The 26,466-nt window shown below is 38.2% G+C and overlaps 1 protein-coding gene across 1 annotated transcript in view; it reads left to right on the top strand.

Moving 5' to 3' along the window:
• Nucleotides 1-26,466, top strand: part of ADARB2 (adenosine deaminase RNA specific B2 (inactive)) — a gene marked incomplete at both ends in the record, with an annotated part of 478,028 nt that overhangs the window by 124,091 nt on the left and 327,471 nt on the right. The window contains one exon of the mRNA XM_083378222.1: nt 25,922-26,056. Within this exon, the coding sequence (XP_083234348.1) occupies nt 25,922-26,056 (135 nt within the window). The remainder of the gene's footprint in view (nt 1-25,921; nt 26,057-26,466) is intronic.

Consider the following 26,466-nt stretch of genomic DNA (forward strand, 5'->3'; position numbering starts at 1 on the left):
TCACCAGCCTATCAAGTACTTAGAAGGCAAGAACTGAGCAGTACAATCAAACAATAGCCAATGACTTAAAAGCCAACCATCTGTTGTGATTCCTCACCAGCCAGTGTCTAAGGAATCCGATGAGGAGGAGGAGGAGGGGCCTGGAGTGACATCAAGAGTCAGAGGAAGGCTCTGTGGAGCTCCAAGACTTACAGTATGATGGCCCCTCTACTCGTGCTCAGGCTGAAACACAGCTGTGCTGGGAGTCTGATTTGGACAGTGATGAAGCACAGCTGGGAAATATTCAGGATGCACAAAAATGCCGGCAAGAAAAGAGAGTAGGACAGAGGAATGCAATGGGGTGGCTCCAAAGACAAAGGAGAAGGTATTAGGAAGCCACACCTTGGCTGAATAATAAAAAGTAAGTTGTGGGAGGTGCTGGTTGCTGAAGGCAACCGTTCGTGTTGAGGATCAAGTTTCTGTGAACTGTGTTTGTTTGCCTTGGACATTGACTCAGGTCTGTTAATATTAAAAAGGATTGGTTTTTCCTGTGGTTCCTGCCTGCTTGCTGGAAGAAGGATTTCCCCTTATAAGCATAACAAGGACTCATGTAGGCTGGGACAGAACACCATCAACATATCCCAATCAACATCTAGAAAGCCATATACAACAGGCACCATAACTACCACACAGAGAACAACACACATTGTTCTAGAGAGAGGTCCCCTGAAGATGGATTCCAACACAAGTCTGAAAGCTCAGAAGACAAAACTCTGGTCCCAGTGACTGACCCAGATTGGATCCTGCAACAATTCCCTGGGATATGTATATTGGCCTTCATTCATAAAAACTTTTTAATTTGTAGATTTCCCTATTTGTTTGCTCCTTCCTTTCTAAGTGACAGGCAAATAAAATCAATGCCTCTGAGAGCCACTAAAAAGGTGGGACATTAAGTTCTTTGTAATCCTGAAAATTGTAAGATACTCCACTTTCTGTCTGGAAGACTACTAAGGCTTGAACTTATTAAAGACATTTCCTTTCCTTTCCATCACACAGTTGATGCTCAAGTTATGACTACTTGAGCCTGGCAATTATGATTGCAAGGCACGACCATCATGAAGCAGATCACCAAATGCCTGGTCCCACTTTTATGACCTTATTCATAGCAGACACTAAGCAAACAGTGAGGACTCTCTAGTTGTTAAGTGACCCATCATCCACTAAGAGTCAGGTTTTGCCAGAAACTGGAAGTAAACACAGTTTATGGCAAAAATGTCATAAACCATGGTCACATGATCAGAGGGCATAGAAAATGGCTGGTTTGGAACTGGTTGCCCAAAATGTCACCTGATCTCATAGGGACAGTATCAAAATTTCAAAACTAGTTCATCCAGCATTTTTGGTTCCATTGTAATGATCACTCAATACCTTAGTGAAGGGTACACAACCTGTACCCTTCCAGCTATATCTAGTGGGCAACTGCATAATTATTTTGCAGGACCCTTAAAAAGGCAAATTTCTCAAGTGTTGCACTGAGTATCCATTTTTCTGTTTATTCTAATGAGTTGAGAGTTCTCATTTTTTTTTATTTTTTTTAACCATATTGTTTTTCTGAGTTTTTTTTTCTAGGGTCTCTACCTTGTTTCAATTGTAGGATTTGGATTTTATCTTATGATTATGATTTTAAATGGTTGTAAACTGGAATAGCGGGATAGAAATCTCTCCATGGAGAAATTATTCTGCTGTAATCCTTAACTGGAGTAGTTTAAGATAACTGTCTATCCGCAGTGGGTGGAAAGTGGAAAAAAATGCTATAATAAACCAGTGTGGAAAACTATGGCCAGCTTAACAATATTCTGATTGCTGTAAGAATTACCTAAGAAACATACTTTTAAGAATTCTGCCCAGTCAAAAACACCACATACCGTACCTTTCAGTCTTACAATAGAACTGCTAGGTTATTATAAAGCATTGTTACATGTGTACAATCACTCTGGAGAATCGCTTCAATGCCCTTTGCCTGGGGAGGCTTCTGAGTTTACAAACTATAAATTTGTATGTTAAAAAAAATGAGGTCTTTTTTTAAGACCCCATCTATGAGCTAGTAACTAGTGGAAACATATTTATTGTCATGAAGTTCATTTACTATTATCTGAAGTCCTATTTTTTTTCTCTTTGAAAGTCTTTTTGCATACATCATTGGGATTGTTGAGCTTTCACAAAGCCGAACAGGGGGTGAGGGATAGCCTTTATATAACATGTTTCAATGTAAAACTGCTGCCTTTTTAATTCTCTTTTTCTCCCACAGTATGTACCATATAACAAAAGAACATGGTCACCTATCTCCTTGCTGGAGAAATTGTCATTTTTAATCCATTTATACATGGTACTTAAGTTGCCTTAAGCAAAACAAGAGAGCTTTAAAGGGGAATTAATGCCATTTGACAATAACAAACTATGGTTTCTCTCCTTCCCTCCAGATCTTCTAGATGTAAATAATATTCTCCTCAAAGAAGCAGCTACAGATTCTTCTAAGGCAGACATGTCAAACACAAGGCCAGGGAGCCAGATCTGGCCTGCGAAGTGGTTTCATGCGGCCCGCAAAGCCATCCTGGAAACAGTGAGGGAACGGCTCCCACTGCCTTGGCCCTGGCCCAGAGACCCTCCTTCTGCCAGAGACCCTCAGATCTGTCCCACACCTGCCCAAGCCCCCATAGGCACCCTTCATGCAAACGATGTAGAGCTGGCCATGCCCACCCAGTAGGCCATACACACTCTAGCCACGCCCATCCAGTAGGCCACGCCCACCCTCGCCATACCCACCCGGCCCCCTGAGGGCAACCGCAATGCTGATGCAGCCCTCAATGAAATTGAGTTTGACACCCCTGTCTAAGGCAATTTTGGGGAGGGACAATATTGAAACTATTTTAGAGCGAAGTGGACCCATTAGGTGAAAACATGATAAATATTACAAGATGCATGTCTATCTATTATCTGTCTGTCCTTTATCAATCAGAATAGAGTTGGAAGGGACCTTGGAGGTCTTCTAGTTTAACCCCCACCTCAAGTATATATCATTTCAGACAAGTGGCTGTCCTGACTTTTCTTAAAAACCTCCAGTGATGAAGCACCTGTTCCACTGGTTAATTGTTCTCACTGTTAGAATCTATCCATCTATCTATCATCAATATTATCTCCCGTCTTTTTTCATATATCATGCAAGGTAGCAAAGATATCTAATTTTCTTTCCTTCTATTTTCCCTTCAGTGACAACTCTATGAAGCGAGCTGAGCTGACTGAGACTGAGTGACTAGCCCAAAATTATCCAGTCAATTTTCATGTCTGAGAAGGTCTAGAACTCACAGTCTCCTGGTTTCTAAGCCAGCACCTTAATCACCAACCAAACTGGCTCTCCTTTAATTACTCTGAAATATTCTTCCCTGTTCTCTTCTTTTTTTAGCTGCTCTTAAAATGAACACTAAATTTATTCATTTGTATTGGTATTTCTATACCACTCTAGCCTACCATGATTCCAAGTGGCAGGAATAGAGGCCAAGATGTCGAAATGGTGGTACTTAAATATATTACAAAAGAGCTAATTAAGAGAAGTAGATTGTAAAAGAAAACCCAGTTTTTCCAAATGTTTTTTTATTTCCAGAACAAAATCTTAAAATATTTTTTTGAAACCCATTAGGGAGGAGACAAACTGCTTCACAGAAAGAACAGTTGAGAAGGTCCTGATCCAGGAGAACAAATTCTCTTGGAGATGGATTCTTAGCAGGATTTTACAAGATAGACAGATTTACTTCAGAGAAGATGAGACTTGGAGATGCTCAATATCAATAGATAATATGGAGATTTACTTCACTGACATACTGTATAACCAAATATGAGTATCACAGATTCATTTCTGAAGAGTGTCCAGTTAAAGTCAGATCACAGTTTTTGGTCATTTGGAATTTGGTTGAAACCAATTTCAAGAAATATTACTGGAGAACAAGCTAGAAGATACCAACTCCTTATCATATTCCCTTCATGATTTATACTTATTTGTTTAATGATTTTCTAATATAAAAATATTTTATGGCAATAGGTGCGTGCTAAAATATTAATATTCAGGAAAGTAAAAGGTAAAGGTAAAGGTTCCCCCACACATGCGTGCTAGTCGTTTCTGACTCTAGGGGCCGGTGCTCATCTCCGTTTCAAAGCCGAAGAGCCAGCATTTGTCCGAGGACGTCTCCGTGGTCATGTGACCGGCATGACTAGACGCCAAAGGCGCATGGAACGCTGTTACCTTCCCACCGTAGTGGTCCCTATTTTTCTACTTGCATTTTTACATGCTTTCGAACTGCTAGGTTGGCAGAAGCTGGGACGAGTAACAGGCGCTCACTCTGTTACGCGGCACTTGGGATTCGACCCGCCAAACTGCTAACCTTCTGATCGACAAGCTCAGCGTCCTAACCCACTGAGCCACCGCATCCCCTTATTCAGGAAAGTAGATTGTACCAATTAAAGAGAATATTTGTAGCTCAAGGTTGAAATGAATGGTCCTGTTGTTCTCTGAGCTTGGTTGCTTTCTTGAAGACATTTCATTACCCAAACAAGGTGATATCATCAGTACTAGTCAGTCATCTCAAAGTAGATAGTTTTACAATGTTCTTTATTTTTATTCTCCTACAAATAGGTTGTTGAGAGTCAGTTTTTTCAAGTTGGCCTGCAAACAAAACATAAAAATTACATAGAATTAGTGCAAGATAAAGAAATTCTGCATTTTTTTTCTAACCCATTTTCATTCACTTTGATGAAATTCTGTTAATATATAGAAGCTTCTTGCAAAGAAGTAGAAGTTTGAACTGAATTCTGACTCTACTTATTTTCCTCCAGTTATTCCAGCTAAGAAATAGATTTGCCTATCACTATATATCCTCCCATTATCAAACACCATTTCTACATATACAAAGAAGAATAGAGATAAAACACACAAAGTTATCTTTTGTCTCCTGGGGATAATAAATTAATGACTAGGAATCATATCTAATATGGTAAAGCATAATCATCCTGTAAAACTCACACTCTTGATTTATTATTTTCACATCTTCAAAAGAACTGTTACACTCCTTCTAATAAGGAAATGGCAATTAAGCTTTGTTTTGTATCAGCTTGTTGAAAATGTCAATATCATGTTAATCATCAGCATAACAACAATTACCTAGTGACTTGTGCAACATATGTTGTGTAAATCTTTTGAAAGGTCACAAATTATGTTTTGTTCTTTTTAGTTGGGAGAAAGATGTTACCCGGGAAATATAAGACTGAAATAGTCACACAACTTTTAATTTTCTCTGGTAGTTCATTCTGTAACATCCAGATGTTTTGGCATTTGAAGAAGCTGCAGTAAGGCAATGACAAGTCTTCAATCTATTTGAATGTTTTAAGAGAGAGGTTCTGAATTTTAAAAAAGGGATCAATGAAAACCAAAAACAGGAAAGTTATTTATCCTTTCCTTCATCCTTTAGGAATGGTAAATCATAAAATCCCAAGCTTTGGGCCATCATGTCTAGGAATTCGGAAAGTTCTAGGTCAGGGGTCAGCAACCTGAAACAGTGAAAGAACCACTCGGAACCGGTTCCCTCACAAAAGGAAAAACTGGGAGCCACAAAAATTGTGTGCGCATGCGCATACATGCACACATGCGCAGAACAGGGTTTGACTGAAGAGTGGAGCCAAGGCGAGATATGCACCTACCCTGCATATTTGAATTGATTGGTTGAACTTTTTTAGTCCCACTTTTTTTTTTTGACTACACATAGCAGAAGACTGGGAGCCGCAGGAGACGGCTGAAAGAGCCACATGTGGCTCCGGAGCTGCAGGTTGCAGACCTGTGGTCTAGAGAAAAGAAGGACTAGGAATGACAGTATTCCCATATTTGAGGGGCTGCCACAAAGAAGGGGGGGTCAACTTATCATCCAAAGTATCAGAGGGCAGGGCAAGAAACATTAGATGGAAACAAATCAAGGAGAAAGGCAACTTGGAATTTGGCTCCGGAGCCACGGGTTGCAGACCTGTGTTCTAGGTCAACATCTGAGAGCAAGTTTGATATAGTACTTAATGTAGCAGGATAGAAACTGGGAAGCTCTGAATTCTATTTTCACTTTAGACCTGAAAACTAGCTGAGTGACCTCAGGCCAATCTTGCTAAGAAAACATTAAGAATTCGTCCAGGCAGTTGCTAGAGGAAAGAAGGAAGGAAGGAAGGAAGGAAGGAAGGAAGGAAGGAAGGAAGGAAGGAAGGAAGGAAGGAAGGAAGGAAGGAATGAATGTAGGTCATCACATATAGATCAGCAATTTGCCTAGTAAGAGATTAAGGCCTGAATCTAAAATGAGATTAACACTATAAAACAAGAGTTGAGTTGCCAGAAATAAAGGACAAATTTTGTTTCTTCTAATGTGTTCTTATTTCTATCAATGATGTTTTGTTTATCATTTAATTTTAAAAAGTCTTTTACTCTTCAAAATAGAGTTTTTGCAAGATGGTGTAAAACACACAAACAGATACCCAGCTAGTAGTATACACAACATGCACAGAACCAGGACAGCCAATAGTGCTTGTTTATCTGATTGGGAATAAGAACATTGCCACTGAAGTCAGTCAAAATTTATTTTTGGCATTCAAAATTTTTACCCCAGTCAACCCAATAGATTTTCCTTCCTTCTTTTTTTCCTTCCTTCCTTCCTTCCTTCCTTCCTTCCTTCCTTCCTTCCTTCCTTCCTTCCTTCCTTCCTTCTTACTTATTGTTATGTCATCCATTTCTCCATAAGGTGACTAAGGGCAGCTAATAGGTTATAAAACAAATAGAAAAATAATTAAAATATATTAAAATAGTAAAACAGCAGATTAAAATATTTTAAACTAATAAAAACTTTTGGAAAAAATAGGAGGAGGAAACACTATGTATACAATCTTGAGTGTGTGGGTGTTGAATGAAAAGAACATAAATAGTACAAATAAACAGATAAACATATGTATATATATTGATTATGATAGAATATATAAATTATTCACAAGTTATGTAAAAGCTTTGCCACAGCCTATAAGGTATTATTGTGTTGATGTAGTCAGGCAGAGAATAAACTAACAATGAAGCAAGCACAGGCTTGCCTCCATGGCAGGAATTCTAAAGCTGGAAGAGACATCCCATCAGCAGCACCGCTAATGAAGACTCAGTCTTCTCCTGAGATCTCACCATAGACACCTGAAGAAGACTTTCAGAGGGTGACCGAGAGCATTTGTAAGAACTAATGAAAAGCCATTCTAAATCATTTTAATGGTATGTGGAATCACCTTAAGAGATATGGTAAAAGATGCTGTGTAGGAAACAATCATGACAGAGAATGAGGTGGCTGGATGGAGTCACTGAAGCAGTAGGCGTGAGCTTAAATGGACTCCAGAAGATGGTAGAGGACAGGAAGGCCTGGAGGAACCATAGACCCTATGGGTCAGACACGACTTCGCAGACATGACTTCACAGCTAACAACAACAAGGAAACAATCTGGTAAGAGCCAGTATAGCCTACAGCTGCATCATAGGCAGAGAAAGAGAGAGAGAGAGAAACTCAGAAAGACTTGTCCCTAATTTATCAGACAGGTGAAAGAGATGGCTGGGCATTTGAATTTTCAGACCTGCAAGATTATTTTAATGTAGCTTTATAATAAAGTAGAATTAGCTCATTTGATCATTCTTATGTCTACCTGGGAAGGCTAACAGCCATGGTGAGGTCCTTGTTTCTGAAGGACGAGAAATATATGTACTAAATGAGTCATTAATACATGCCTTCTTGCATAAAACAGCAAAGGGAATGGTCACTGATGATTATTCTGGAGAATAAAGATATTTATATAGATTGATTTGATTTGATTTTTATCCTACCTTTATTACTTTATGTAATTCAAGGTGGCAAACATACATAACACTCCTTCATCCTCCTATTTTCCCCACAACAACATCTCTGTGAGGTAATTTTGGCTGAGAGAGAGAGAGAGAGAGAGACTAAAGCAAAGTCACCCAACCAGCTTTCATGCCTAAGGCAGGACTAGAACTTTTGGTCTCCTGGTTTCTAGGCCAGCACCTTAACTACTAGGCTATAGTGATCAGACTAGGTCATGGGAATCTCAGATTCAAGACTGTAGAGTAACTTTAGGCAAGTTATTGTTTTTCAAAGGAACCCACTATTACACATTTGTTGTGGGGAAGAGAAATGCTATTCACTTCAGCTTCTAATAGATAAAGGTGAGATTTAAAAAAATCAGGTAGAAATTGAAATAAATAATATTTTACAAAAAGAAACTGGAATATTTATGGTTTCAGATATTTTAATTGTGCCAAATTTGGTCAATCAGGACAGCAGTATGTGTGAATGTGAGACTGTATCAGTTAGCAATATGGGACTAGTTAAGAGTCATGGCACTCTTTCTGTTACAAAAGACAGGCCTTTCATTCACTTCTTTCCCTTATCAAAGTTTCCCCCCTCCTTCCATTGAAGAGTAGTGAATAAAGTAATGTTATTTTGCCAGTCTGCAAATTGCTGTACATATTCAGACGGCCCCTTCCCTTAAATTAAAAACAGCCTGTGCTGAATAAATTGCTGTGATGCTAAAAAGACGAAGCAGCAACTGATAATGACTTACATCTCCTAGGCCATTCTGTGTCACGGTTTTCTTATTCCAAAGGAAGCATTTCATAAAACTACCTAAGATGAGCATGGTGAATATATATGGTCTGCCCCTTGAGATGCTGTCTAATGAAAGCAGGCTTTGAAGAAGGACAACATGATTATTCTGATTTGCAAGATGAGAGAAATCATATTTTTCCTATAACAATCAGTGGCCGTGGAAAAACGGAGTTGTTTCCAGCATCTGGTCTTAGTGTTATAACAATCACTGTGGTTCTATGTGTTCCTTTTTATTGGTCTAGCACTCATGCACATTCCATTTCTGACTTCCCCCATTAAAAGGATGCAGCTATATTTACTGTAATTATAAATCAAACACCTTTAAATATGATGCAGTGACATGCTTAAGGACGGAGCTGTGTCACAAAGATGGTGAACTTTAGAAGGATGCTTCAGCAGTCCTTCTAAAACAAGGGTGTCAAACATGCAACATCACATGACATGTCACAACGTAGCGTGACTTTTTTTTTCATTGCCGGCAATGGGGTGGGCCCGGTTTCGGCATGACACATCCGGCCCATGGGCTAGCAGCTTGACCCCCCTACTCTAAAAGCAGTCTTCAACTTATGACCATAATTAGGACAAGAATTTCTATTGCTAAGCAAGTAGTTTGTTAAGTGAGTGGTGCCCAATTTCAATGGTGAAAAAAGTAAGGTTCTACATTTAGGCAAGAAAAACCAAATGCACAGGTATAGTATAGGGGGTACCTTGCTCAATAGTAGTAACTGTGAGAGAGATCTCGGAGTCCTAGTGGACAATCACTTAAATATGAGCCAGCAGTATGCTGCAGCTGCCAAAAAAGCCAACACAGTGCTAGGCTGCATTAACAGGGATAGAATCAACATCACATGAAGTATTAATACCAGTTTACAATGCCTTGGTAAGGCCACACTTGGAATACTGCATCCAGTTTTGGTCACCACGATGTAAAAAAGATGTTGAGACTCTAGAAAGGGTACAGAGAAGAGCAACAAAGATGATTAGGGGACTGGAGACTAAAACATATAGGGAACGGTTGCTGGAATTGGGTATGTGTAGTTTAATGAAGAGAAGAGTGAGGGGTGACATGATAGCAGTGTTCCAATATCTCAGGGGCTGCAACAAAGAAGAGGGAGTCGAGCTATTCTCCAAAGCACCTGAAAGCAGGACAAGAAGCAACGGATGGAAACTAGTCAAGGAGAGAAGTAACCTAGAACTAAGGAGAAACTTCCTGATAGTTAGAACAATAAACCAGTGGAGCAACCTGCCTCCAGAAGCTGTGAATGCTCCAACAGTGGAAGTTTTAAAGAAGAGACTGGACAGCCATTTGTCCGAAATGGTATAGGGCAGAGGCGGCACTCAGACCCCTCTCTGTTGGCACACGCGCCACCAGCACCAGCAGCAGGTCCATCAGGCTGCCACTGCGTCCCAGAGCAGAAGCCCCGCCCAGCACGAAGGAGGAGAAGCGGCTGACTAGCAAGCTTGATTAGAGGTGGTAGAACAGATGTCACCAACCATTGTCAATTGGTGGACTGGAAGAAAAGGGAGGGTGAAGCATTTTATTTGTGTGTGTGCATGCATGGGGCCATGAGCAAGTATGTACTGCAAATGGGGTGGGGCTAGTGCCTGCATGATACTCACTAGCCCAGCCCCATTCTTGCATGGTGCAGCACCTTGTATCTGCACCCTGCGGCATGGCGGCGGTTGTTTTTTCACATTGCAGCATGGTGGCCCATTTTTGCAACCCCGGTTTTTGCATGCCAGAGGCAGCATTCACAGGTGCCTCTCTGCCCCCCCGCAAGGGCACCACAATGCTGATGCAGCCCTGGCACTTTGCGATAAATAAGTGGGTTTTGGGTTGCGGTTTGGGCATTCAGTGTCTAAAAGTTTCGCCACCACTGGTATAGGGTTTCCTGCCTGAGCAAGGGGGTTGGACTAGATGACCTCCAAGGTCCTTTCCATCATCATCATCATCATCATCATCATCATCATCATCATCATCATGAGGACGGCCTGTAGTTTTTTCAGAGCAGCTGTGACTTCAACAGTCTCAAAATGAATGCCTGTAAGTCAAGGAATAACTGTAGGACAGGGGTCTTCAAACATGGCCCTTTTATGACTTGTGGACTTCAACTCCCAGAATTCCTCAGCCAGAGTGCCTGGCTGAGGAATTCTGGAAGTTGAAGTCCACAAGTCATAAAAGGGCCAAGTTTGAAGATCCCTGCTGTAGAATTTTCCACTCCAAAAAGTTAACTCACCAAATTGCATGATCAGCAAAAAAAAAAGAAGAATTTCCCTCATGGCTGATACCAGACAGATTAATGTCTCATCACCCTAAGTACCACCTTTCAGAATACTAGCAAAGCTATATATTGTAGGAAATATCCAATAGGGCTTCCCTTCATTGGGGCAACTGATTTTGTTTCCAATCTCTCAGTCAATCTAAAAAGTTAACCTCTTTTTTTAGTCCAGATTTTAGGTATAGTTAACACCTAGATATGTGTGATATGTCATATCAGATCCAGTTTGATCTAGTGAGTAAGACACCAGCATAGAAACTAAGAGACAATGATTTCTAGTCCTGCCCTAGCCATGAAAGCTAACTGGGTGAGTTTGGGTCAGTTACTAGGAGACCATGAATTCTAGTCTTGTCCTAGCCATGAAAGCTGGCTGAGTAATTTTGGGTCAATCGCCATCTTGAATTATTTCTTACAGTAATAAAGGTGGGATAGAAACAAACAAATAAATAAATGTAATTTGGTTGTATTTGTAAGGAAATGAATGTAAAATATATTTCTCCACTTGTTTTGAAGCAAAATTATCATTTTGAGGTATGTTTCTCCAAATATTGCACTGTATTTCTCAGCTTGAAGTTTTAGGAAGTTTTAGGGAAAGAACTCTATACAATTTAAATGCACATTTCCTTTTTCTTTATCATCTCAGAAACCAAAATGGGCTAGATTTATGGCTGTCCCCAGCCATACTGGAGAGATGCTGTTGCTAAATCTGCAGCTGCATTTAGTTGCCAAGCAGCTGGAAATATCTGGCTTAATTTTACATATTTTATACTTGCTATGTACCCTTTAATTTTCTGTTTACATAGAACTATCACATTCACATCAGCTTTTATGTAGTGTATTCCTTAGCCGTGGTGGCGCAGTGGTTACAATGCAGTATTTCAGATTAATTCTGCCCACAGCCTGGAGTTTGATGCTGACAGGGTTGACTCAGTCTTCCATCCTACAGAAGTTGGTAAAATGAGGGCCAGATTGTTGGGGATAATATGCTGACTTTGTAAACTGCTTAGAGAGGGTTTTAAAGCATCATGAAAAGATATAGAAATCTAAGTGCTATTGCTGTCCATCTATCCAATCAACCAACCAATATTTAGGGTAATTAGCATCATTTTTAGAAATGTTTGAAAACTACAAATACAAATAATCTTTACTTTTAGATGGCACTAATAAATTATTTAATTCATAAATTAAATCCTCATTTTCCCCTCTATTTGTTGACTGCAAAGAGGAGGGAAAATTCTTTCACTCCATTGATAACCCATTCACTTTCAGGCTTAGTTTGTCTTCTGTTTTTGGTGAAATTAATATTTTATTCTGTACTGCTGTTGCTTTCCAAATATATTAATTATTATACACTTCAGTTCTCTACCTTGCATCTTTCTTTCTGCTACAAGTTAGCTTTTCAATGGACTTGAACTGTCTCAAGAGCAGAAGGGATTCTAACTTTTCACTTTGCATGTGTTGAGTTGCTATGACAATGTCTTAGTTTACTTCACAAGTAACAAGAAAGACACAGATCTTGTAGCCAAAATAGTCAAGGACTGGCAGTATAAGGATTTTTTAAAACCAACCTTCCTTCCTTCCTTCACCTTTTTTCTTTCTTTCTTTCTTTCTTTCTTTCTTTCTTTCTTTCTTTCTTTCTTTCTTTCTTTCTTTCTTTTTTTCTTTCTTTCTTCCTCCCTCCCTCCCTCCATCCCTCCCTCCCGCATATTTCTTCCTTTTTTGTTCCTATCATTGCCCTACTAGAATGAGACTCTATTGGTAAATCCAGCTGGAACCCAGCTTCTGCTCTGTGAAGCCTCTCTATCTCTTTTTGCTTTTGTTCTGTTTTCACTACACACACACACACACACACACACACACACACACACACACACTAGTCTAGTGTGGTAACTCCAAACTTGCTGGCTGGAGAATTCTGGGAACTGAAGTCCACACCTTTGAAAGTTGCCCAGATTAAAAAATAGTGGTTAGACTATGGATGCTGAATCACTTCCCAAATTCAATGTGCTTTTTTTTTACTGACACCTAAAAGCTTTCTCCATGTAGGATTTGGCTTTCTTGAATTATGCATTGTGACCTTTAAGGTTTTTATTTTCTATTAATTTCTGGACATCTGTGAAACATAAGATTTTTCCTCTTTTATTCTAACCATTTATTTATCTTTTAGAATGTACAATTCTCCTTTCATTACAAGGATAGACTGAATGACAGATGAATTTAATACAAAATGATACAATTTAATAAAATAAATGACAGCCCTAAAATCATGGTTTTCAAAAGCTCATTTAAAGGTAGAAGTTGGTTTTTAAAATTTCAACTGGCCAAAGCAAGGACCCAGTTGATTTTTTTAAAAAAATATTTTAGAACAGAGAACAAAGAACATTTGCTGGGCATTTTTCTCAGCAGACTCTACAATTCTCTGGTCAAATAAACTACAAATGTTTCTATACCTCTGTATATAGAAAAATAAAGTAAAATAAGTTGCAAGTGCGCTCTCCACTGACATTTTTAGTTTGTGTTCTGTACATTTCCTTATTTGATTGCACCAAAATCCAAAAAGAACTTCCCTCAAATGTTTAAAGACGTTTAGCAGATACTTTGCAACTGGTTGCTTTTCCTATAACGTTCCCCCCATATCTGCATGTTGCTGCAGTGACTAAGAGCTGGAGAAAGGGAAATACCTTCTAACAATTCCTAGAAAACATTCAAGTTTATAATTAGGAAGTTGGAAGGAAAGAATTCTCATTAGTGGGAAAGTAAATTGCTCACAATCTCTGGAGAGCTGCAAGATTTCTCCAATTTCTGATAACCTGATGCAGTATTTGAAAACAATGGTCCTGCTCTTGATGTCACTGGAATTTAAAGCTGATCCTACACAGAAATATCCTTACTCAAAATTCAGTTTGGATTCTCATATTTGTAGAAGGCTTATTTTTAGTAGTTCTAAAACCAGTGCAAGTTCTTGGCTAAAGAGAGCCAGTTTGGTCTAGTGGTTAAAGCACCAGACTAGAAACTAGGAGACTGTAAGTTCTAGTCCCACCTTAAGCATAAAAGATGCCTAGGTAAATTTGGGCCAGTCCCTTTCTCTCAGCTCACAACATCAGGTTTCAGTGACAAGCTAATTGGTATTCCTGAAGGAATTCGGCTATAAATCAAATATATAAATTAATGAATAGAGATAATCCTGTTACAGATTTAATTCATCCTTAAGAGCTCTATTTCCAACTGTATTCTTCATGCTACTTCTTGAACTACCGTAACTTTTTTCTTCATCATCATCTCAAGTAGTCCACAAGTTACAACTCACTTAAGGTCTGCTGCAAAAAAAGTCATAAAATCAGATCAGCCATGTGACTGATCTGCTTTACAAACATCATGACCGTGAAGGTTGTCTTGTTGTTCTTCCTCACATGAGCGCGTTACAACTCTTGGACCTTGCACTGTATTTCTGTCAATAGACCAAGTTCTATTCTGCTTCTGCAACCATGGTGAAGACTAATGAAAATTCTATTTTTAAATGTTTTTCTATCTATCGTACTTCAGTACTTTTTTAAAAAATACAAGGGAAGAAATATCTCTGCAATAATTCCCTGGAATCTTGCCTGATTCTAGATAGGTTTGCTCTCCTGAGAAAACCTATCTAGAATTGTAGAATTGGGATAGGTGGGTAGTGAGATGTAGTGAGCACTTTTGCACTCAACCCTTTAGAATCGTTGTCCCTGGAGAAGCCATTTCATTTCCTTTACAGTCTTCCACACTAATAGTCTTATTATCTTTTTGCAGCTCACCTGTCCATTCCCAGAAACTAAGCCTTTGCTAAAATTGTAGTGCTGGAAGAAACAAAAGAACAGAGCTGGAGGAGCATCTCTTTTTTTCTCTCTTGCAAATGTGTCCAAGGACTGCTTGGACAAGTCCGTGCAGTCTTCGTAGCAAGGTTTTCCAGAAGTGGTTTACCATTGCTTCCTTCCTAGGGATGAGAGAAAGTGATTGGCTCAAAATCAGTCAGCTGGCTTTGTGCCAAAGGCAAAACTAAATAACAAAATAACAGAGTTGGAAGGGACCGTGGAGGTCTTCTAGCCCAAACCCCTGCAAAAACAAGAAACCCTATACCATTTCAGACAAAAAACTAACACTCACGTTCTAGTCTGATGCATTAACCACTACACTAACTGGCTCTCAAAGCAGTATCTACTGTATAAATAATTTAATTTTTGAAAACATAAACAATTCATTATTTATAAATTGCAATATATATATATATCCTTTATTATTAGCCACATCCCATATAAATGTAAAATAACATTCCAGTAAAGGACATGGGAAAACATTTGTTTGCTTGTTTGTTTTGAAAGAAGAAAAGGGGAAAATCCTGAATGGCTTTTGACAGAAAACAAAAGAGCTGAAACATTGTTTTAGTTCATTTCACAACTTGATGTTTTGACCTTTTCTGTTTGAGATCTCCCCTAATCTGCTTCACTGTTGGAATTTATCCCACACTCAGTTTTACAGAATCACTAGGATTTGGGCATCATATACATAATTATCCTTGTTATAATCAATTTATTGTAAATATAGAGACGAGAGAGAGAGAGAGACTCTTTATCTGCCTTCAAGTTATTTTCAATTCATGGCATCCACATAGATAGATTTTTTTTCAATGCCAATCTGTCCGTAACCTGAGTTTTCATATCTTTCAATGATCAACCCATTACTCCTGTATCTAAGTCCAGCCAGCCAGTTGATCCAAAAATTTTCTCCTTCCATCTTTCCCACTAGGAGAGCTTTCTCCAGAGAGCAAGTCTGCATAATCTGTCTGAAGTAGAGTATGGTCATTGTTCCTTGAGTGAGAACTCTGGGTTGATTGGTTAATGTCCCATGGTAGCCTTGTCTGAAATAGTATAGGGCAGACATGTCAAACACAAGGCCCGGGGGCCGGATCCGGCCCGCAAAGTGGTTTCATGTGGCCCGGGAAGCCATCCTGAAAACAGTGAGGGAACGGCCCCCACTGCCTTGGCCCTGGCCCAGAGACGCTCCTTCTGCCAGAGACCCTCAGATCTGTCCCACTCCTGCCCGGGCCCCCATAGGCACCCTTGATCCGAACGATGTAGAGCTTGCCACGCCCACCCAGTAGGCCATACACACTCTGGCCACACCCACCCAGTAGGCCATGCCCACCCAGGCCACACCCACCTGGCCCCCTTGAGGGCAACCACAATGCTGATGCGGCCCTCAGTGAAATTGAGTTTGACACCCCTGGTATAGGGTTTCCTGCTTGAGCAGGACGTCGGATTAGAAGACCGCCAAGGCCCTTTCCAACTTTGTTATTCTGTTATTTGTTTATTTTCTTGGTTGTCCACAGTATTTTCAGGAATCTTCTCCAAGACCAAAGTGACATATTCAAGTAGCAATTGGAATTTGTGCAATTCACTGGGATCACCTGAGAAACAGGACCTTACTGCATGATGCCTCTGGAAAATTTAGAAATTTTCCCATCTCACCTTTTAAAACGAACAAAGATGACAAAAGCAAGGAGGAAGATCTAGAATCCAAAAGAAAAATGAGATTTAAGATCCATAAAATCATTCAGTTTAGGTTAGTTCAAACTAATTTTGTAAACCATTCACCCAGTTCTGTTTTTTGTTTCCCATCTCATTTTCTCCTCTCGCCAAAAAAACCAAAAAAAAACAAATGCTGCAAATATCAGCAGACCTTGAAAAACACATTAAAATTGTGTGCATGGTTCCTCTTTCTTTCAATATATCTCCACTAAATTGAAACACCACCATATTTTCAAAATGACAGCTTAAGACAAAAAAAAAAGATGACACCATGTGTGAACTTTTTAAAAGGGAAAACATACAAATCACTTTGTTTTGTTTTGAAAAGTTTAGGCAAACAGAAACCTTCTTGACCTGTTGTGTAAAGACCGTTTATCAATGGCTTTCTCCAAATATACACTTGGATACTATATCCACACTATTATATGTTATCTTGACTTTTGAAATGAATAACAATTTTAAAAAACATTGTGTCTGGTGTTTTAAGGCAAGAGGTAAATAAACAATTTGATTTCAGATTCAAAGAAGTATTTATTTCCATTTTGTTCAGGGTTTGCTAGTTGTCTGTCACAAGAGATTTAATTCTAAGAGTTATTTCTTTCTCCATATGTCATGTCAAATGGGACTTTTCCTTTATGCACAAGAAGTACCTGAAAAGCTCATGCAGATGTTTTCTGCCTTACCCGCTGAACACAGGAGCAGAAAGCTTATCTTTCTTTCATATTAACATGGGCAAACAAGAAAAAAAATCCATAGTTTCTAATGAGTTGACATTTATTTTATACTTAGTGGTCTGCACTTAAATGATCTCATATCTCACCAGAAGCCTTCCTTAAGCTTTGAGAACCTATAGCTTAAGATGCTTCTAACACCACTTTTAAAATTTGACAGTGTTATATACTAGCTGCTCATTTGGCAAGTACCATGTTCTGCACATGGGATTACCACAAATATGATTATGTTGACTTAGACTTAACTTTTCCAACCTGATTTTCTCCATAATGTATATTTTTCATCAACTCCGACCAATAAAGCTAATAGTCAGGCCGGTTTGTAATTTAATGTATAAATAATCCTGAAATACAATAAGATAAAGCATATCGTTAACCTTGACTTAGCTTGAGATTCAGCAGATTCAGGTCTAGTTAGTACTTGAATGGAAGACATTAGGGCAGGACAGACTGGGAAATAGAAAAACCTTCTAGTAGAAGACAAGAGAAAAATACTTCTCTGTCATGCCATGGGCATGGATATGCCCATGAAATCACTAGCAGTTGAGGTCAGTTCATAGGAGACGTTACCTACATTGAGGAACTACATGGACATTTGGTCCGGACCATGCCTTGTGTATTTGAAAAGAAATGCTTAATTAGGTAAGACAGAGATCCAGTACCATCTACATCATTATTTTTCAAGTGAGAAAAAGCAAAGGGTTTTGTGGGACTTCTACACTCTCTTTCTGCTAGTTCAGAATCTACTGTCCAACCATACATTGCTAATTGTATATTGTTGCTGGCTTAATTTCAGTATATCTGAAGTTGCAGTTCTAATGGGGAGAAAAAGACTCTGAAGTCTCTGAAGCAGCTGAACTATCTGATTTTCTATTTGCATCCTCTTATTAGTGCATCCTGCCTCCTAGCTCTTTCCTCTACTTCTCTTCCAGAAGTTCATCCACTTGAAAATGTTCTCACTATTTTGAGGACTGTAGATTTTATTTGTTTGTTTGTTTACATTATAGGCCACTTGTCTTACTTTCTAAAGTGACTAGGTGGCTTATAATGTCATAACAACATAAATGTAAAAGCATTCAAAACATTAAAATTAACAACAATGAAATAAAGATAAAAAACCAAGAGCGTGGGCAGTATGGAGATGGGCTTTTGTCTCTTAACAATCAGCTGCCCCCAGCTTAATGCATTTCTCATGGGGCCCCAAGCCAACCAGGTTTTAAGATTCTTTTGGAAGGCCAGAAAGGTGGAGGTAGATCCTACCTCTAGTTGCAAGAAGTTCCAGAGGTTGGGAGCCAAAGCAGAGGAGACTTTTCTCCTTGACCCTGCTAATCCAAATTCCTTGGCCAACAAGCTTCAAAGAAGGCCTCTTCTGCCAGAGTGAGTGGGCCAAATCAATCCCATTGGGGCAAGACAGCTCCCCAGATAATCTGGTTCTACACCATAAATGGCTTTAAAGGTGATATTTTAAAGGTGATAACCAACACCAGATGATCATGACTTGGCTTCATTTTGCTTCTAGAGCATTGAGGAATGGACGCAGTGAGCAGAACTGAAGTGACCTAAATTCAGTAATGCCAGGGGTCATTGTCAAGAGGTAGGCATGCACAGTTTGCATGTTGGATGGGAAAGATGCCTGGCTGAAATATTGGGGAACCACCATCAATTACTAGAAATAATCCTGAAATAGATTACTTATTTGTTAGCAATGAACTAGATGCAGTTTTATGTTTGATTAGATTCTGCTTGATTTTTGCTTGTAATTAATGTGACAATTCATCATTGGACAATTTTAACTTCTTTTTACCTTAGATAAATGCTCTAATAACTTATATTCAAAAGAGAGGGGCAGAATTAAAACTATTTATGCATTGCAACAGCAGAAGAAACTTCAGTGGAGTTGGTGTTCTTAATCATGCAACCTGAATATTTATTTACCATTGTAGCATTCAATAATCTGTAATAATAATAAACTAGCAGGAAAAAATCTCATTCATTTCTATCCTGCTGCCAAACCTGGTGTCCTTTTTATAGATCTAGCAAGACCTAGCATACTTATGAAAATTTATGGTCCCTACATATTGTTTTGAAGCCAAATAACGTTGCTCATCAAAAACAACTATAAACTTTTGCATAATTCCTGTTCAAATGAAAAATAGTGGTCTATATATTGATTTCATTTAACTTGTTCCATTTCCATTTTAGAACTCATTAAAATGTAAATGGTGGTGACAGAAAAATAATTCAATTTACCCTTTTATCGGGATTATTTATTTATTTATTTTTAAAAAATGGAAACTTGGTATCCCCTTGCTTCAGCAGGGGAAAAAGATAAGCCAAGCCCAGCTGATAATTCATTGCAAGTGAATCAAATACATATGATAAATTCAGATCAAAAACCATGAAAGACAGTACCTGTCATGAAACATAAATGTATTTATTTATTTATAGGTAAAATCATCACTAACTCAGTCAAAAGGCAGTCTGCCCAAACCAGCAGCATTCCTATTATGAATTGAAATACATTCCTTTGCACTCATTAGCTGGAGAAACATTTTATTAGCCATGAGCCTACATTTTTACAATGTTTGAGACTTCCACTCATGCCCATCATGATTCATAAAAGCATCATGATACAGAAGGATTAATGAATGAAGGCAAATATACGTGTCCCAGGATAATGTTGCAGGATCCCATCTGGGTTGGTTACAGGGATCAGAAGTTAAGTCTTTCGAGCTTGTGGACTCATGCTGGAGCTCATCTGCAGGGAAAACTGGACCCCACTGTCAGAAGTATTTATATTTATTATTATCAGTGATTAAGGATATGCTCATGTTTACTTAGAAAATAGATACAGGTTGCCCTCACCTTATGACTGCAAGTGAGCCCAAAATTTCTGTTGCTAAGCAAGACAGTTCTTAAGTGACTTTTGCCCCGTTTTACAACCTTTCTTGTCACAGATGTTAATGAATCCCTCCAGTTGCTAAGTTAGTGACATGGTTGTTAAGTGAATCTGGCTTCCCCATTGACTTTGCTTGTCAGAAGGTCGCAAAAGGGAATCACATGACTCCAGAGACACTGCAACCATCATAAATATGAGCTTGTTGACAAGTGTCTGAAAGAAGGAAGGGATGGGGATGTCGCAATGGTCATAAGTGTGAAAAAAAGGAGGAGTCTAAGCTGATCAAACAGAATATCTTTCCAGAATCTATTTGAGACCTTCCATTGGCAAGGCTTCTACCAGTTCATTTGGGCTCCTGGAGTTCAAAGTAGGACATCCTGTAGCTAAGAAAAGATTATGAAAATGACCAAGTAGTTTGAATACTTCCCATATGATGCAAAACTAAAATATTTGGAGACTTTTACTGAGGAAAAAATGGCACTTATGTGAATCAAGACAGAATTTTAATGCAATGTACAATTTCTGATGAATTCTCCAAAAAATCAAAAAATAGATTGGTTACTTTTTATCATATTGCAACTTTGGCTGCACATTTAAAAACAATGTGAATAAAGAAGCTTCTTCATGTAAGGCATATTTAACTGGCCACATTTTGTGTTATGGGGTGTGTTAATGACTGTCTGCTTTAATAGGGCAATTGATATCAATGCTCAATGACTAGAGGACAAATGTATCTGAATATGAGCCACTGTGGGACATGGATGAATAAGCTGATATTTATACATTTTTGCTAGTAAATTTCAATGTGTATTTTTCTATTTATTCTTAGAAAAACCTAGTTAGGACCCATATTTTGATCCAGCAGATTAGGAAACCACTGGGAACTTTTCGAAAAAGTATCATGATAGCAAAATATCAGTGATACAGACTACAAAAGCCACAATTTCGTTGTCCCAAGATACTGATCTCCTATTTAATGCATCTTCCCAACCTATCCATCATGTAAATGAAATGCGGAACAGCCCCATGTTTCTTCAAGAGGCTATTAGCCTGCTAAGGAAAGTATTTGAGACTTGATTTGATTAAATAAGTAGACACGGACTTTACATTAGAAAGTACTCTGTATTTAATTTATAGCTCAAATGTCAGAAAATCTGATGAACTATAATCATACTTCAGCATCATCAGCTTCAATATATTTCTGTGTGCTTTTATTTTCAGAAAGTCATAAATCCCGGAACATGCACACATACAAACACAGGCACCAAGTCCATTCTCATAAAGACAGTTCCTAGCATGTTATATTTCTATATCTTTTTTGTATCAGTGTCATAGAATTTTACATCATCCATGTTTAAAATAAATCTGAGAATCTGCACATATAATTAGAGCATGTGATCATTTCCAGGTGTGAACTTGGTTGTGAAGAGCTTTTGTGTCCTTCCTTAAGGATTCTACATTCTGCTAACACAATTACAATCAATGCAAAGGGTGATACAGTCCTATGAACTGCTGTGATATTCATATCAGATACAGAAATACAGAATTGGAAGGGACCTCACAGGTCTTCTAGTCCAACTCTCTGCTCAAGCAGTTAACTCTACACCATTTCAGACAAACATACAAATAGTACAGTAGTACAGTACAGTAGTGGCTACTGTGTCAAATCCCCCATTCAGCCAAAAAACTCCCTGGAACTTTTAGTTAGTCCTTCTTTGTCTCTTTTTCAACTTCCCTACCTTGCTATAAAGATAGAAGAAGGGATGAAAACCATGTGTGTTGCCATTTCCTTCCTAAAGGTATGTGACCAATACGATGTTAGATATAGATCCTGTGGAAAAAACAAAAATGGATTGTCTCCTCTTGTGTGCCATCTATCTTTTATCACTAAACTTGTTTTTAAAATTATATATAGTAACATTTTATGGTGTTTTAAAGTTTGGAGGCCAGATTAATAAGAAACGTGTTTCCATGTTTTTTAATATACTCATTTAATTTACATTGCAGCCCAAATGTTTGCTGAATGATCAGCCCAGCTTTTACCTATCAAACTAACAAACAAGTGGCAATAGCAGTCCATGTCCATTCAAGTGGAGAGTTGCTCCAACTTGTCAGTCTCCTAGAGAATTTTTTTTTTCATATTGGGGAAAGTGATGGATGAGTATGTGTGGTTTTATTTCTTCATTAGATTTATATCCTGCCTTTCATCATATAGGGCTTTCTCCCATTGTGTTGAGATAAGTTGTGTTGCGACAGATGAATCTCTTTAGTTCTATTCTCAAAATCTTCTCCACTCATTGACATATACACAACAGAAGATGTCATGGAAAAACTTTCTGTTGAGCTAGGGCAACTTTTAAATGGAACCCACCAAAGATTTGATAAATGTCCTATTCATTCAATTACAGGTGGAGCTGGCAAATTTATGGTACATTTTACTGGACCTCAGAAATCATGAGTTGTGAAGGCCCACTTTAAATTCCTAGAAACTTTCCAAGAAGGAAGCCCGTGATGCTCCATTGCTAATTAGTATGCCTACATCCATGACTGTTACAATGTCTTTTGTTCAGATATTTCTTTTTTTCTTTATCATGCCTTTGGGCTTCTGTTTTAGCACTGATATATGTATCTTTTTTATCTAGTAAGAGTGAAGTGATAAAGGGTTCTCCAAATCAATTGCTTCCTGAAATTTCTATATCAGCAAAATGACAAAGCCAACCCCTTAGAAATTCATGGTACCTACAATTTCTCAGTTTAAAAGGTTTGCAGGCACTGTCAGTATAGTGCCCTTAATGGATGTAGGGTTGAAATAAATGTACTTCAGTAAGTGAAATCAGTCCTTTAATTCCCTTTCTGTTAACCCTTCACTTTTTACTATCTCACAGTAACCTCCATTTCAAAACAAAGCTGCCACCTGCTTAGAGTCACACTTACATTTCATTTAGTTATGGTGAGAATTGCCCCAACACCCTCTTTGAATCTCAGAATACCTGCAAGCTAATACTGAGTGAACATTTTTTCCTCTTGTCGAGGAAGAGAGCCAGTTAGAAACCTCAAGCCTAGAAGGTGAAATTCAGTCTTATTGTTTAGATGCTAATAGGATGGGTGAAAAAAAATATTGCATTCAGACTTTTATTGGTTTTCCTGTTAGCACTATCGGATAAACATCTTGGAAAAATTGAACCTTGTTATTATCTATGTTAATTTCAGTAAGAATTTTATATGTGCCAAAATGGAAAGATATACCAGTTATATACCTACTATGGAAGAATGGATGGAAAAAGGGATGGAACTGGCAGAGATAACAAAATTAATTGTTTTAATTAAGGGAAAGAACGTATCTAGCTTTGTTTCTACTTAGAGACCACTTCTAGACTTTGTGCTAGAAACAGGAAAAAATGTAATTTTGACCGTGAGTTTTAACAAGTAGATTAGCTTGTTGTAGTAGAAATGGCTAGTTCTTACTAATTAAATAAGAGTAAAAAGTTAAGAGAGAAAGTCCGTTTCGTCTTTTATAACACTGGAAAACTTTTGAAGCCACCACTTTTTTTGCTTTTCCTCAAATCACTTTCCTCTTGTCTCCCTTCCCTATTTTCCTATTTCCTATTCCTGTCTTTCATTTGTATTTTGTATTAAGATAACATTAAATAAAGTTTATGAAACACAAGGAAAAAAGGACACAGAAGGATATAGACAAAGAATTAAGAACCTACGCTGAGTTTTCTCTTCATCTAAGAGATTGCTAGTGTGAAGGGAGGGAGAGAGAAAGAGAGAGGGAGGCAGGGAGAGAGAGAGAAAGAGAACAAATGTATGTTGGTGCATTGTAGCCAGTTCAATGCTAGGTTTTGCCTATCTCTATATTAAATGAATCTTCTTTCTACAAGAGCAGTTTTACAACAGAAAGGAGATTTATTTAAAACAGTGTTTTTCAAACTTGTCAACTTTAAAATGTGTGGACTGCAATTCCCAGAATTCCCGCACATCTTACAATTCCAAGTTTGAAAAACACTGATTGATAGGAATATTTGCTCATATATCAAACTTGCTGTGGTTAGGTTTCTGATCGGAGAAGTAAGCACACAGATAGACACACACACACACACACACACAGAGTATGAACCTCCTGCAAGCTTAAAATTTAAGATTTGTTTTGTTCCACTTCAGAAAAATGGGGCTCCTAAATTTTATTGTGTTTTGATCAATAAAACTTTCTAACACTCCATTGCTTGATCTTGATCCATCCACCACAGACTACTGTACGTGACCATCTTACAATTTCTTTGTTGTTAATGTCTCTATAAACTTGCATACTTTTTTGAGCTTTTTTTTTAATCCCATCTATTGTTACTTTTCAGAATTCTGACTACATAAAATTTGGCCTTTGTTTGAGTTTTCCCATCTCATGATCTTCTCCTGAAGTGCATTCAGGTTGTGCAAAACATTTAGCATTTGAAACATTTTGAACTCAAATTTCTTTACAGTTCAATCATAATTTATCATTCAGAGTTTTTTTTTCCTGGATCAGAGGGTTTCTGTCCAGGGCAGAGGGAATAGCATGTAGGACAAGAGGAAGAATTGCTTTCAAAGTCAGATAAAAGGAATATGAGCCCAGACCAAGAAATTAACTTGAGAAAATATCTCAGAAAAGTCCGTCTCTAGTTCACACAGAAATAAAGGAAGGGAAAAAGAAGTATATTCAGGCTTGCACGATTTTGTACTATGGCTGTTATAGTGCAGATAATCCTTGACTTATAAGCATCTCCATGGTCACAAGAACAAAATTCAAGCACTTGGCAACCAACATGTACTTACAACGATTGCAGCTTCTCGGGGTCATGTGACCACTGTTTGCAAACTTCCCAGCCATCTTCCAGCAAGCAAAGTGAATGGGAGAAGCAGGACTCACTTAGCAACCTCCTGATTCACTTAATAACTGCAATGTTTTGGTTAACAGCAGTGGCAAAGAAGTCATGAAATTAAGTGTGACTCACTTAACCACCATCTTGCTTAACCATGGAAATTCTGGTCCCAATTGTGTTCAGAAGTCAAGGACTGCTGGCAAAAAGTAGCTCTGATCTACGTGACATTGTTTTCTTACCTTGGTCTTCCTTCCAGGACTGATGGTTTCAAACATGAAATGGGGCCTCTAATCTAATTTACCTCTAATAGGCAGACCAGTTTTATTTTTTTCACAGATCTTAGTCTACATTAACACTTCTTCTGTCATGAACTACTATCTGTGTCACCTTCTGACCTCTGATACTGACCATGTCAATTTGAACAATTTGTGCCCCTATAAAAACTCAGGTGGAACTTTTCCAGCTAAATAATGTTGGTGTGTCTGAGATAAAATAACTTAGAAACAAGAGATAATCAGGGTTATGATACAAAAATATCAGAAAAAAAATAAAAAAAGCTTGCTAATGTATTTTACAAGCCCTGGTGGCACATGGTTAGAATGCAGTATTGCAGGAAAACTCTGCCCACAGCCCTAGAGTTCGATCCTGACCAGTTCATGGTTGACTCAGCTTTCCATCCTTCTGAGGTCAGTAAAATGAGGACACAGATTGTTAGGGGCAATTTGCAAAAAATGCTTCTTCATTGTAAACCACGCAGAATGTGCTGTAAAGTACTATGGGGCAGTATATAAGTTTAATTGCTATTGCTACTGCTATTTTCTATAAGATTGGATATTTATTATGTTACAGTAATAACTTATTTTGTTGTTGTTGTTGTTGTTCAACAGCAGAGAATTCAGGATGGGTTCATACCCTGCTTCCCAGGATCTCACACCGATTGCAGGAACGTTGTAATACCCAGTTTGGCACAAGGCTGGATGCCACTGATCACCGCCTTTCCTCACAATCAGAAACACCACATGGTAAGTCTTCGGAATGAGCTTTATATTCTGTGGGAAATGAATTTACCACTTGATTGTGATTCATTTGTGGTTAACATAAAAAAATAGGCCTCTCTTTTAAAAAGAAAGAAATACACATTTTTCATATCCCATCTTTATAAAATTACAGCAGCACAATTTTCATATAAAGATGAGTCAAATTTTGGAACATATATACAATTATCTTTGGATTGCTTTCTCTTTTTTAGTCAGGCTTTTCTGCAGTTTCTTAAAACCACAGAAGAATCAGTGCAAATTTTCTCAACAAAAAGTGTTGCTAGATTATTATTTCTACCTACAGTTGAAGGTAAGATACCTTGTAGAAGAGGAAAATGTTTGGGGCACTTGTATGTTGATAAATTTTGTATAGTAGCATGTTGGTACTCATTGTT

This window comes from Vipera ursinii (genome assembly GCF_947247035.1).
Source record: "Vipera ursinii genome assembly, chromosome: Z".
NCBI lineage: Eukaryota > Metazoa > Chordata > Lepidosauria > Squamata > Viperidae > Vipera > Vipera ursinii.